Source organism: Lineus longissimus, chromosome 8 (genome assembly GCF_910592395.1).
Source record: "Lineus longissimus chromosome 8, tnLinLong1.2, whole genome shotgun sequence".
In the NCBI taxonomy this organism is placed as follows: Eukaryota; Metazoa; Nemertea; class Pilidiophora; order Heteronemertea; family Lineidae; genus Lineus; species Lineus longissimus.
Window position 1 is genome coordinate 4975852 of NC_088315.1, and position 12934 is coordinate 4988785.

At 40.5% G+C, this 12934-nt stretch overlaps 1 protein-coding gene across 11 annotated transcripts in view; it reads left to right on the top strand.

Moving 5' to 3' along the window:
• LOC135492361 (paired box protein Pax-6-like) overlaps positions 1–12934 on the top strand; it is a 129794-nt gene that overhangs the window by 74493 nt on the left and 42367 nt on the right. For 9 of the 11 annotated variants that reach the window (XM_064778779.1, XM_064778788.1, XM_064778790.1 and 6 more), the window contains one exon: positions 12602–12691. The exons of the other annotated variants lie outside the window; for them this stretch is intronic. In XM_064778779.1, coding sequence (XP_064634849.1) covers positions 12602–12691 — 90 coding nt within the window. The remainder of the gene's footprint in view (positions 1–12601; positions 12692–12934) is intronic. 11 annotated transcript variants of the gene reach the window in all.

A 12934-nucleotide genomic window follows, 5' to 3' on the forward strand; every position in this document is an offset into this window, starting at 1 on the left:
GTAGATAACGGTAATCTACTCTAAGTTTGTTCTTGTTGGGTGTGGCTGTCGACAAACCATCAAGCCTTCCTCTTCTCATCTACTGTATGACTGTCATTATCACCAAAACATAATGAGTAAGAAAACGTACATGTACATGTACATGTAAATGCATTTACTGGTCTTCGTTTATGTAACCTATTTCATGGAGTAATCCCTTTCAATGGTCATAACCAATTCGAGGTAGAATCATCGCCTCATCTTCACCCCTTGCGATAACATGGCAGCCGAAGGTGACCAGTGTCCACACCCCGCCCACTGGAGGCTCCGCGGTATTTCTGTCCTCAGCGAACAGATGCTGGTGCCTGATTGTCACCGTATTAACCAGTGTTATTCATGGTGATGTTAACCTCACAGGGGTCTTCTCAGTATCTTGCTTGTCAAGACAAATTGAAGTGTAATGCACTGTTATATGACAGTTGGACTCCAAACAGGTCATGAAATGAGAATTGCTCTTTTGTAGAACGAAGATCATGGGTCATCGATTACCGACACCTTTTTTTCTCAACGCGTAAAGTCAAACTCAAAACCCCTACCCTGGTGGATATGTTTAACTCTGAAAGTTACTCACAAGCTTGCATTAGCTATGAACCTTTTCTTATGTCTACAAATTCCCGGGAGCTATGTATAAAACTTGTCTGAGACTGGAACCGATTGTCGACCATACTTCCCCGGTTGATCAAGTCAATACCAATCTGGTATCGAGCTGGGGACCTGTATCGTGTCAAGAACATGCACCTTGCATCGACCACTGGCTCTGGCACCCCTCTCCCCCGAGGCGTTATTGCTGAGAGTGAACAAACTTGGAAGAGGAAAGAAGTTGGTACCAGACCGTTTTGCTCATAGATACCCGAGAATTGGCGAATGATGGAAATAAGATCTTATCAAGTAGCTTGAATAGCAAAAAACAAAGCAGGTCTGCATCTGTTTTTTTTTAAATTCAACTTCCTGTGTACTCGTGACTATATTTCAAAATTTTGCTTGAGTTCTTAGAATCCTTTGTTCCAGAAGTACTCATGATTTTCAATTTTTCCCACGCAGGCCGATCTGAAAAATCCTGGGAGCCTTGACCCCCTAGATTTTTTGCCTTTGTTGGTTGATTTTTGATAGAAAAACGTACCAACTTACAGCCTGAAGGAAGACGCTCAATTTTCCTAATAGATGGTTAGATTTCCAGCCCCTCGGTCACACCTTCATCACCACGCAGCCTGTGGGGTTCGGGCCTTGTGGCCGTATTGCCCCCGGGCCCCTGAACCTTGGGCCCCTAGGGAGCGTGTGCAGTTGATACAAGTTGCTACTTTCGAAAATGACTAAATTACAGAAAGCATCGTCGCCTGGAGGAGTTTGAGAAAGCCCTGGAGCTTTGCCCCTCCTTCTGTTGAAGAGTGCCAAAAATACGGCGGCCATCTTGAAACTTCTTGTATCGCCATGCCCGCGAGTCATTTCCACCGAAATAGCCCACGATATCACAATGATATCAACCTGCCTGAATTGGTTAACTGTTTCTCTAGGAATTGAGGCAATTTAGTATCAAACGGCCTCAATTATTAGTCTTTTAAAGCCATACTAAAATAGACTTTCCGGACGTCCGGATCCTCCAATACAATTCTCGGACACGCCTCCTTGTTTTGAAGAATCTTATTTCTTCTCCAAACTGGGTCAATTTTTCATCTCGAATCCTTCACTCCTTGATTGTTTCTGCTTTGGTGTAATGGTGGTGTAACCTGCTTTGTTATGGCTGGAACTTTCTCGTGAAAGGTGCCAACACTTTTCTTGGTCAATTTATTATACCTCGGCTATGATCGTGGTGATTTAGGGCTAGAGGATTACCCGCCTGAAAGACCCATGGCGGCGACCAGTCTACGGATGAAGAGGACGGAAAAATAGAACCATGCCGTACGCATTGTTCCCAATGGAAAACCTGGCTCGCGTCGGACCAGATCTTAAGCGTGATCGGGCAATTATTTTCACACAAAATTCGCCAAAAAGAGGCGTAAAAAGAATTAACCACTCAGACCCCGGCGCCGAGTCCTGTCCGACTCAAGTGCCTGATTATTTCAATATAGCTCGCTATAAACTCTTTGACATGTTACATGATACGTTTTTTATTTAGGTGTTAAAATGGTTTTAAATCGCGGCGACCTAGACACCTCGCCGAATCCGGGAGTTATTAATCATGGCCCAGACTGGGACGTGACTGCCTTACTAATTTAACATGGCACTGATTCGACTCGCTGCCCTGGTGTCCTCAAAATTTCACGCCCCGTCCAAATTTTACCTCATCGGTCCAGGGGGTGATCTCACTGTGATTGTAGGTCGTAATGCTGTGAAATCGGCGGCTATATCAATGAAATTTGCTTGCGTCATCAAAGGGGAAGAGTTTCGGCGAATTTGTTTGGCGATCAGATCGCCGACAGCTACGCACATGTTTGGTTATTGTGTCTGCATGTGAAAATGGCGGCCCTCCTCGGCGCATCTTCACGTACGGGCTATTGGCTCCAATGTATATGCAATGGGTGCAGAAGATTGGAGCAAAAGATGCTTGGAAATGGTAATGGTAACTCACACCAGCAACCGCAATGATAGAACACGAGGAGCTACCAGAATGATGTTCTTGGACAAGCACTTAAGAACTCTCGCTCTCAGTAAACATGGTATCAACTTTCACACTCTACATATCATAAACTGTCCCATTGTTCACCAATTACGATATTGGATTTACCCTCTCGTCACCATTGTCACCAGTGGGGCCATCAACACACCAAGTGGTGTAAATCTCCTGAGATGACCTCGCTTCTATTAAGCTAGTCACGGACGAGTGTTTGCTGAACTCATTGACTGACTATCAAAAGCTTGTTGGTGAATTCCTCTGCGGTTTGATTGACGATATCGCTCATTTAACCACTCAAAAGGGATTTTCCTACTTGGTTTGTTAAGAATTGGTGAACGATTGCGATAACTATCAGCAGTTTGCTGATAGATTGCGTATTTGTGACGGCATCGTCTTGCCGAGTTACTGAATTAGAGGCCAAAATTCTAAGAAACAGTAAACAACTGACTTGGTTTTTTGTTTTACTAATATATATATAGAGTGTTCCATTGAAAATAACTGAATATAGAACCATAGTACCATACTCCCTCATCATTACTCTATTGGCTGAATGACACTGAACATGAGATACGAAGAGGTCTTCAAAAATCAATTGGTGGCCTGCATAATTGGTTGTACCACCAAAGGTGTAGAGGATTCTGTAGAAGCAATCGCCTCACAAATGAGTAAAACCTCAAATACTAGAAATAATCTCATGACAGAGAATGAAAGCGTTTGCTTTGTGACGTCACAACTGACTCATGTCGTTCTGGTAAAAGACGGGTTTGAAAAACAACCACCATGACTTCGCGGCAGATGTGGCAAGCGTCCTTTAAAGTCGATAGCTTATAAATAGCGAGTGAGGACTCCTGTGGAGAAACTAGATCGATCATTTGAAAGATTAAGACAGATTTTGCCTTTTAATGCTTTGAAAAAAGTATAAAGGTATGAACAATCCATTGGTGTGACAATGGTGCATTACCAAGAATTTCTTCGCTACGTGTTTCTGGGTGTACACTCGTTTCTCTCATCACGTTGTATTTATCAAACGTTTGAACGTTGTATTTTATTTATTAAACAAAATAAACCACATTTTACACATTAATAGGAGCAGATTGATTTTAAATGATGATATATGACCTTACTTGGACAACTAAGATCTAATGAGCAAAACCTGATGATGGGTTGACTTCAACATGCACTCAGTAAAGTGTAACGATCCAGAGGCCTGCTTAGGACCTCTCAACCACCAAGGTTTGTAAAGAGTATAAAAAACCATAAGAGCCAGGAGCATGCAAGAATGGCGTTAAATCGTCAGTGTAACATCCATGTTCGGTGTTTCATGGACCAGATTATGACTGCACGCCGCGTCTTCTTGATACGAGGTTAATGTAGGTTGCACATCAATGGTAAATGAATGTGTAAATTCAGCAATATGTCCGTGGCTATCTGGCGCGTGATGAAGAGACCGCTGATGATGTTGTGCAGGATACGCCCCGGGGGTAGGGATGATTGTATGGCCAGGGACAAACAGAGAGATGACCACGGGAAGAAGGGTGCAAATATGAAAGAGGCAATAAACTAGAGACTGTATAACTGGTGAGTGGTATAACACCCCGCTTTTGGTGGTTTTGCGCTGAACGATGGCCTTGTTCAGAGGATGCACGTTCAGTCACTTGAGCTACTGCTCACACCGACCAAAGCTACAGCGTCCGCCCCTTTGATCTTCCCGAAGACTGTAAGGATCGATACGGCTAATGTCATCACTGGTACAGCACAGCTCCTTTCTACGTGGCCTTGTTAAGCGAATTTTTCAGTCAATTTAAGCGCAAACACGCTCGTTCAGCTTCGTTTCTTGTGGCAGCTAATGCACCAATATGTCGGGACATGAATTGTATCAGTCAGTTTGTAATATTCGCAAATCTGTGCAATATTTGGTGTATTATTGCAGGAAATGCTCCGTAGATTCAGTGCAGTCTGTGGTGTCATCGTCAATAGTCTGTAGGGGTTTTCTCAAGAGTATAAACCCATCGATTTTGTAAATTCTGTCACAAAGACGATCATTGGAAATTGTCAGACTTCGTTTGTTTGTGGAGTGTATGATATTGAACACATGATCTTTCAATTGAAAAAACTGAATCAATTTGGGGATTTTTCTTTCACACTTTGCCCTTCTCTCTCTAAATCCAACTCAACTAATATTGTATTTTTGATAAGAGGAAGGTAACATCTGTGACGTCTGATAAAGTGTGTCCTTTTTAATTTTTTCAGTCGACTTCTGTCATGTTCCACTTCTCCAGACTGCACCAAGATTGAAAATGTCATAGAGACTTTTTCTCAAAATATACTTGACACTACACTAGATGACTGGATGCATTAACACACCTTTAACACTTTAAAAGGACAAGGCTAATTCATCCGTATTGGTCTTCTCTTCCTAAACGAAGCAAATTGACCACAAATTTGACAACATGTCAACATTTGTTGTCAATTTGATGTCCCATTTAACAAAATGAAAAATCTCAATGAAAACGTTAAGTACACTTTGACCCACCGTAGCCAAAATGGCGTCAGTAAAGTCTACAGACCTAAAATGTTCAGGCTAAGTTTGACCGTAAATTCAATGCATTTGGTGAGATTAATTGTACATGAATATGTCTACTTGGCAACTTTAAGCATGGGTTTTCACAATTACACGGTGAGTTAGGTGATTTTAAGCTAATGCAAACCGCAATACGTCAGAAAGTCCGTCAAGTACAGAAGGTGCGCCATCCACGAGGCCTCACAAATCACCATATATAAATTGGCTTCAACAATGTTAATCTACTTGTACGGGTGAACACGTTACTTCATGATATCCATGAATCCCAGTATAAGTGTTCAACCTAAGTTTGATGAGATACGATGTGTATTTTGTACGGTTCCTGCCAAAATACACATTCAATTCAAACAAATTTAAGTGAACTGAAATTATATTCGCACTCCACTGAAGGGTCCTTCGGACGATTTCACTTCACGCTAAGAGAAAATTGCCAGTTAATCGAACACGATTTCTTTCGTCTTTTTCTGCCCCATTTCCCCCTTGGAGTAATAGTGTTCTCTTCTGTGACGAATCTTCATACCTTTTTCGGTCAGTGATGATTGCACTCTAAATTGACTTGTGACTTAGACCGTGACACTGTCCTGCTCAAGTGAAGCATCATTTAATTGCATGATTGACACAATTTCTGATAGTACATACTAATTGGTTTAGAAAAAAATATTTCAACAAGTTGACCTAACAAGAGAGTGCACTGTTAAATGTACAAAAGACACAGCCAGTGTTATGGTCTAGATGCAGGTAAGTTCCAACAATAACAAAATTTGGGGGTATTTCGTTCCACTTACGACAGGGGGCACCACTTGAATTCGGGTAGTCAAGAAACTTTTTCAATAAATCTAAGGGCATATCTTATTTACCTCTCTAACCGTCTCCGTCTGACAATCTCTCGAGGAAACTGTTGAAATAAATTTTGATATTAAATTTACCATTAAAATATCTCTTAAATTCACGAACTATGACAAAGATGCCATGACTTATCTTACAAGTCACCATTTGATAGCCTCTGTTTTTTACAGTTTTAAAGTTGTAATTCGCAGTTTCATATCTTTGGAACATTTTGCTCTCTCCGAGACCATCCTCGAACGAATTATCAAAAATGCTCTTAAGTGTTTGAAAAATTAGCGAATCCTCTCCAACTTTCTGTGGCATCTTCATAAATTGCCACCCGGGTTCTGAAGATGAACATGAAGACCAAACTAGCCACCTCCCGCCGCCCCAGCAGACAACAAAAACATCAGAAGAGAGGTCGAAATCCGGAGGGATCACCAAAACCAACATCTTTCAATTAAATGAAGAGTTCTTTCTTTGAGTTGAGAAACTTTAGTCGTGCAGAATTTACGCATATTTTCGGCTGGAATTGATCTATGAATGAACTCTCGGATACGTACATGACAGATATGCAGTTTTAGATGCACGGAACGTGAGAACGCAACATTGCCTCGGGATCAGAAACTTTAGCAAATAAGAGGTTCAGCATAAAAAAGTTCTACATGTATTTTAAGAATTGTACATTATCGGTCAGTTCACTATGAGACAGTTTCTTGAACAATGCTAGTGTTGACGTTGGCGTTAGACCTGAGCAGGCCTTATGTAACTGTATTAGGTGAAGGAGAAACCATGACCTAGAGGTAAGATAACGCCAACGTTAGCAACTATCTATCAGATCAGTGAACATGCATTTAAACCGAATCAAGCTTTGAAGGATATCCATGTCGAAGGGTTTTTGTTTAATCGCCCACTTTCAAGTTTGGATGGCAGAAAATGACAGGGTCGAAGATCAGGGTGACATTCTGATGACCAAGGTATCTCCTACCTGGTCATTACTGACCGGTATTCGGCCAGTTAACCAGGGAGCTTTCCCAGACAAAACCAAGGGGATTTCCAACTGCGTTCCAAACAAATGGCGGGCTCTCAATTAGTAAGTAGAATTCGCCAATAAGTTGTATCCTTTATGGCGAAGGGGACCCCCTCCTGTCATCCCGCGTTAGTTGAATTGGAGAACCCTACAACTTAGATGTCGCGGAAACTTAGCTCGGATACCGATCCTTTGCCTTCAATGGTAGAATACAATTAAGTAAAGCGCATTATGATATCAGAATAAGGAGAAACTTTCGGGGCAAATGTTCTAGTTTTGGTTATAAAGTGTTCAGGAAGGACTATGACCGGTGTTCGAGTGATCTTACAAGGTAAGGAAGAGATTCTTGGGTTCTTTTTGATAATTTCAACATTCACCAATCTACTACACCTACAAAATATCCGCCTTACTTTTATTTTGTGTCAGAATTACCCACTACGGTGTCGCGAAGAGAAGTTCAGATGCATTTGACGTAGCAAATATGGCTACACCATGATACAAGTCTGGAAACAAAATGAAATCTCGAGTCCGCTGTTTCTTTTGGTCACCATCCCTTGAATTGTTATTTCATGATATCACGCAAAGAAATGCTACTTGCCACCCAATAATAAACATGAAGGTTGTACACATGTAATTTCAAACCCGTCTTGTAGTTTGGAATGGCGGCCTCGTGCGCCAGGCAAAGCGCCGACATAAGTTGAAAAATCAAAATCGAAACTAGCAAAACTTTTGTGCTGTAACGTGCATGTATGCAGAGTCAAATTTAGTACAGAAACTATTCATGAATGAAGTACTCTATACATCGATGGTCGATATCTTCTTGTTGTAGCTATATTTTCTAGCCTAAAACCCCATCAAATTAAGTGGAAACTAGAGTATGCACATGGTTACCCACAGTTTGTACATTCGCTAAGTTACTGCTACACGCTCTCACACCAAAGTCGCCTCAAACCTTACCAAATTGAGCGGAAGACTCAAAGCGTACATTGAGTCTGTACATCGTATACACTGTACATTTAGACATCTTCGTACAGTCTCGATGAAAAGTAAATTGTCGTCAACTTGTCGTCACACGGCTGTAAATGATAAGTGAACTTCTGATTGTTGAACGCTCTTTTCGACAACATCTGTATCAATCTAACTACATGTAAAGTATAAAAGTATATATATTCTTAAGGTATTGCTGGCAATGATAGCAGAAGTTGGTACAAAACATCGTGGTCATTTCATTTGCCCAATCCTGTACATATGGTATTGGAATGAGCCCAATCTTTCTTCTGGGTGATTTAACAATCATCTTTGGGCTACCTCTTCCTTCGCGATTAGATCGAGAGAGTGCTAGGGGAAGATACGCTTGTTAGATCATGGTGTACATAAGGATCTATGCAGTTCGTACACAAACAAAGATCAAGATACGCCAAGAGTAAATCATGAATACCAAGAAATTGACTGAATGAAAAATACTCAGCAAGTAATAACTTCAGGAAATTCATTTCTTTTTCATTTTTCTTTGGTGTCAAACTAAAATCGCAGCAAAATTAAATTAATTGGGAGATATTTACGCATCCTGTTTGTTGCGGGATGTCACCCTTTCTAGAAATAATGTACCACACATTGTGACATCTTTAAAAAATGTTTCTTTCTTTAGTTATCTGGTTTGTGCACATGTCCTAGACCTAAGGGAAAAAACAGTGATGCGCTCCACATACAGTGCTTGACGTTGCTCTTTCCTCGTTTTCTTGCACTACGAGTACCGTATACGCACTAAAACTTTCTCAAAATGTTCACCTGCAAGGTTGACCTCCAAACTGCCCCCGTATATTTGCGTCGACAGGGCCCCACACCCTGTAACGTTACTACACATGCCCTCCGTCTACAATGTCCCCTTGAAATACACACTAACGAATAATTGTCCCCGCAAGAAAATATCATAACAGCCAACCTTCGCCCGATTACCCGTGAAAAAAGGACTGTCCCCGTGGTCCTGCGTCTAGGGTCTCTGCACCCGAACCCTTGTACAGAAAACCCTCCAAATGCACACTAACGAATTATTGTACCTCTATGAGAATGTCATAATCACGACATTTCGCCTGATTACCCCCGGAAAAAGACAAGCTGCTAAAAGGACAAGAGTTCGCTCAAGGTATCTTTGACACCCTTCTCGGATGAGGAAGATGGATGATTTGGGTTGCTGAGGAGAACAGAGTTGATGATGGATGTCGTTTATGCGAAATTTATTATTTGATATCTCATATTTTTGCGGGGAATATTGAGAACTGTCTCTGCTTAGTCGAGCGATGTCGTTAAATGCTTTTTTCTTCATTATGCAAACACATTTATCTTATCTATAAATTATAACATCTATAATGTATTCGGGCCCTCTGCCTTGATTTTCATAACTTCAATTTAATGTTTACAATGAGAGTTCTGGCACTGAATACGAACGAAACGCTAGTTAAACGTACATTTTGGTTGTCTTGGTACAAATTGCTCCGACGCGAAGCCCTGTTAGGTGCATGGGGATTGGACATATTGGGGTTAGATTGTTGTCCTTTGCCAATCATTGCGTTGCCTTAATATTTATCCGTTCTCATCATGTACCTTCACATGCCCCAGCCTCTCATCGCGTTACTCCAAGGCCAGCAAGCCTCAAATGTCCCAGTACGACCGACAATATTCCTCTTCTCCCAGTCCCCCAATGATTAATCAGTCCCCTCGCCGACTTCTTGACAGCCAACATAATATTTCCCCTGTCTCTATTTGTTTTATTAGATCATGTCAGATTTATACCATGTAGTCCTGTTCACCAAGCAATTGATTGCAGAATTAATAAAGACGAATCTCGATGTCTTCCATGACAATTGAAATTAATTCTTGTTATGAAGGAATATTACATCCTGTCCGCTGGGGTCGGTTCGCCATATTTTCTCTTCGGTTGCCTTGGTGTTCATCCAAAGTGCTGAGAGGCAGGTTTCAAGAAAGGTTGATCATTTGGCTTAAATTTCTAGCATTCGTTTGCTGTAATTAGATTTATCTTGAAGATAGCAATGATGAGGATGTCAAAAGGAAGCAATGACAGTGTGTTAGGTCTTTTTTTGTAGTCAGCGTTAACCCTTACTTGGAGCTTTCATAGATGGGGTCTGTCGCTAAGCCATCAGGTAGAACGGCTGAGCTTTTTCGGAAAGTATGGAGCAGAGGATTCCCTGGTGTTTTTTTGTATCGTTACTTCTTAGCAAATAGCTTCTTTGAGCACATTCGTCTGAGATCCCCGCTCGAATTGATGACAACGGTTACTGTCTCCAAGCCTTTATCAAGTTATCCTGCCTTACCTTCATACCTTTTGCCCTTCTGTTCTTTCATATTACATATTAAATATTGCAAATCCCGTTACCTAGACTCTCTTCAAATGATAAATATCTGAATCTTGCTTTCTCAGCATCTACTGAGGTCTGTCTATCTTATGGAATAAATCATCTTTTTGGATAACCAGATCAATTTCTCGTTCTGATCCAAGATCTGATCTTTAACTTGAAACAGAATATGCTTATCGATCAAGATAAAGCGCCAGTACCCGAGTCAAGCTTTGTAATATCAGTACAGGCTCTGGAACATAAAGTTAGAAATCAGCTTCTCTGAACAATGCGCTTTCAACAACTCCTGTTCCTTTCTACAAGAATGGAAATCTAACTCGCAACTTCCACCGCGCGCTGAATGTTCAAAGCAACCAAGATTCAATTGAGAACTAAAGGGAACTTGTAATGCAATCCAAAAATCAGATACAGCGCCAGAAATATAATGCTAATACCTTCAGTGGTTTGACAGTTTGGCTCGAGTTCGAAAACCATAATTATACGACGAAATTCGCGATGCCTTTTCACAGTTGCTAATTAATATTTAAATGTTGCCCTTGGTATGGCTACACTGTAGTGTAACTGAGCATAGGTATGCAAAATACGTGGTAACTTAGATTGGCAGTGACAAGGTTATGCACATTCATAAAGGGGGTTCCTCTGAGGGTCATGGAGGGTTCACTTTGGGGAAAAAGTTGCCTACCATACAGAAGCTGCTGGAGGCAAAGAACTTTAAGTTCTTCTCATGATGTAATGAAAGTTGGGAAGGTGATTTGGGACGATTTGCCTCCAAATATCCCAATAGCTCTTTGAAGGTAAATAAGGTAACGAAATAAATGTCAGGCACGAAAATAGTGATAGTGATATGATTGAACCAAACGTCGCGTCTTATCATCATTTCTTCTATAGTCCTATACATCTGGCATATCGTCTACATGTAGGTTGAACGTTATGCATTAAAAATACGAATGGAAGTCTTTCCTTGAAGGAATATAGCGAAAACTACCATGACAACGCAGCGTAATTTCATTTGCCAGCAAAAAAACTTCAGGTTGATTCCATATTTCGTTGGGTTTTTTTAATCAGTTGTGTGATGTGATGAAAAAGAAGTTCATTTCACAGATTGTGATCTTGACATTTGTTTCCATGCACATGGAAAAAGATATAAGCAGTCCTGCAGAAAATCACATCTCCTTTTTGCGAAGTCGCGCCAAGTGTACGCCATGAGCATCGGTCACCTGCCTGCCAGCCTGCCTGCATGTACATCTGTCTGCACGGTCCCCCTCACTACTTTAGAAACACCATCCCATGTTCAACTTAAAATTCACTTGGGACCTTTAGTGTCTTGAAGTGTATGATGTGGGACCTTTCTACAGCTCAAGCAGTCTTCGTTAACATTCCATAGGTTGGACCAATCTTTTTCATACACACGCAATTTTCACCATAAATGGCCTTTTTTTAGAAATGTGGTGATTCAGCAGATTTTGCTTAGAATGTGAACTAGATGTATAACCTTTGTTTTCCTGACGTATGTTACACATTTATCAATCATCATAACCAGTATAGTGTTATAGATAATTCACCATTAACCTGTTCGGGCTGATGGTACAGGTATTTCAAGAAATATTCGAAATTTCGACACCAAAAAATTCGACTAAATTCTGCTGATCTTACATGGTCTTCGTTAACTTGGTATATTTTACTAAATAGGTAGAAGTAATCCTTGATGGTGGAAGGCAGCAAAAAATCCTTGAAAATATTTTTTGCTCTTTTGTAACCTGTACCATCAGATCCCCTACCTTATGCATTCATCCATAGTTCATGTATACTTGCCTTGCTTTTGATGTGTTCTGTGGGTCCTCTGGTTTTCTATGTATAATGCTACATGTATACGTATTATGTACATGTATAATCGGGGCTAAAGTGATATTTCTGAAAAATCAAAAATTGCATCTAACTCTCATTTCACGCTAACATTTCGGCACCAATCGACCAAATTTTGAAAATTTCAAAATAGCATTGAAATTTTTGAAAATTCCAAAATTCCAAACTTTCCATATTTTTAATTTTTTCTTAGAAATTTCCACTTTTCGCTCCCATTATACAGATCTTTTGGAAATTTTTCATCTCCAGAAATTCTAAATTGTGTGTCTTGATATTTTTAGAAATTGGTGCCCCGAACTCGACAGTCACCGCTAACAGCCATTGGGATAGCCCGCCTACCGGACTAGAATTCATAAAACCTGACGATCCACGTGTGTATTTTAACATTCTTATCCATTACACCCAATTTACAAATTAATTTTACCTATTACTGTATGTTAGTCATTCATTTATCACTTTCCTTTGCATGCTAAATACGATTTGCTGAGTCTTAAAACCTCTAAGATTGTTTTCATCGTTTTCTCTCGCACGCTTAAAAGTTATTTCACTCACTACCTCAGTCCATTGTTTTCTGCTCAAGACAGATATTGATATACACTTTCTGATTTTGAACA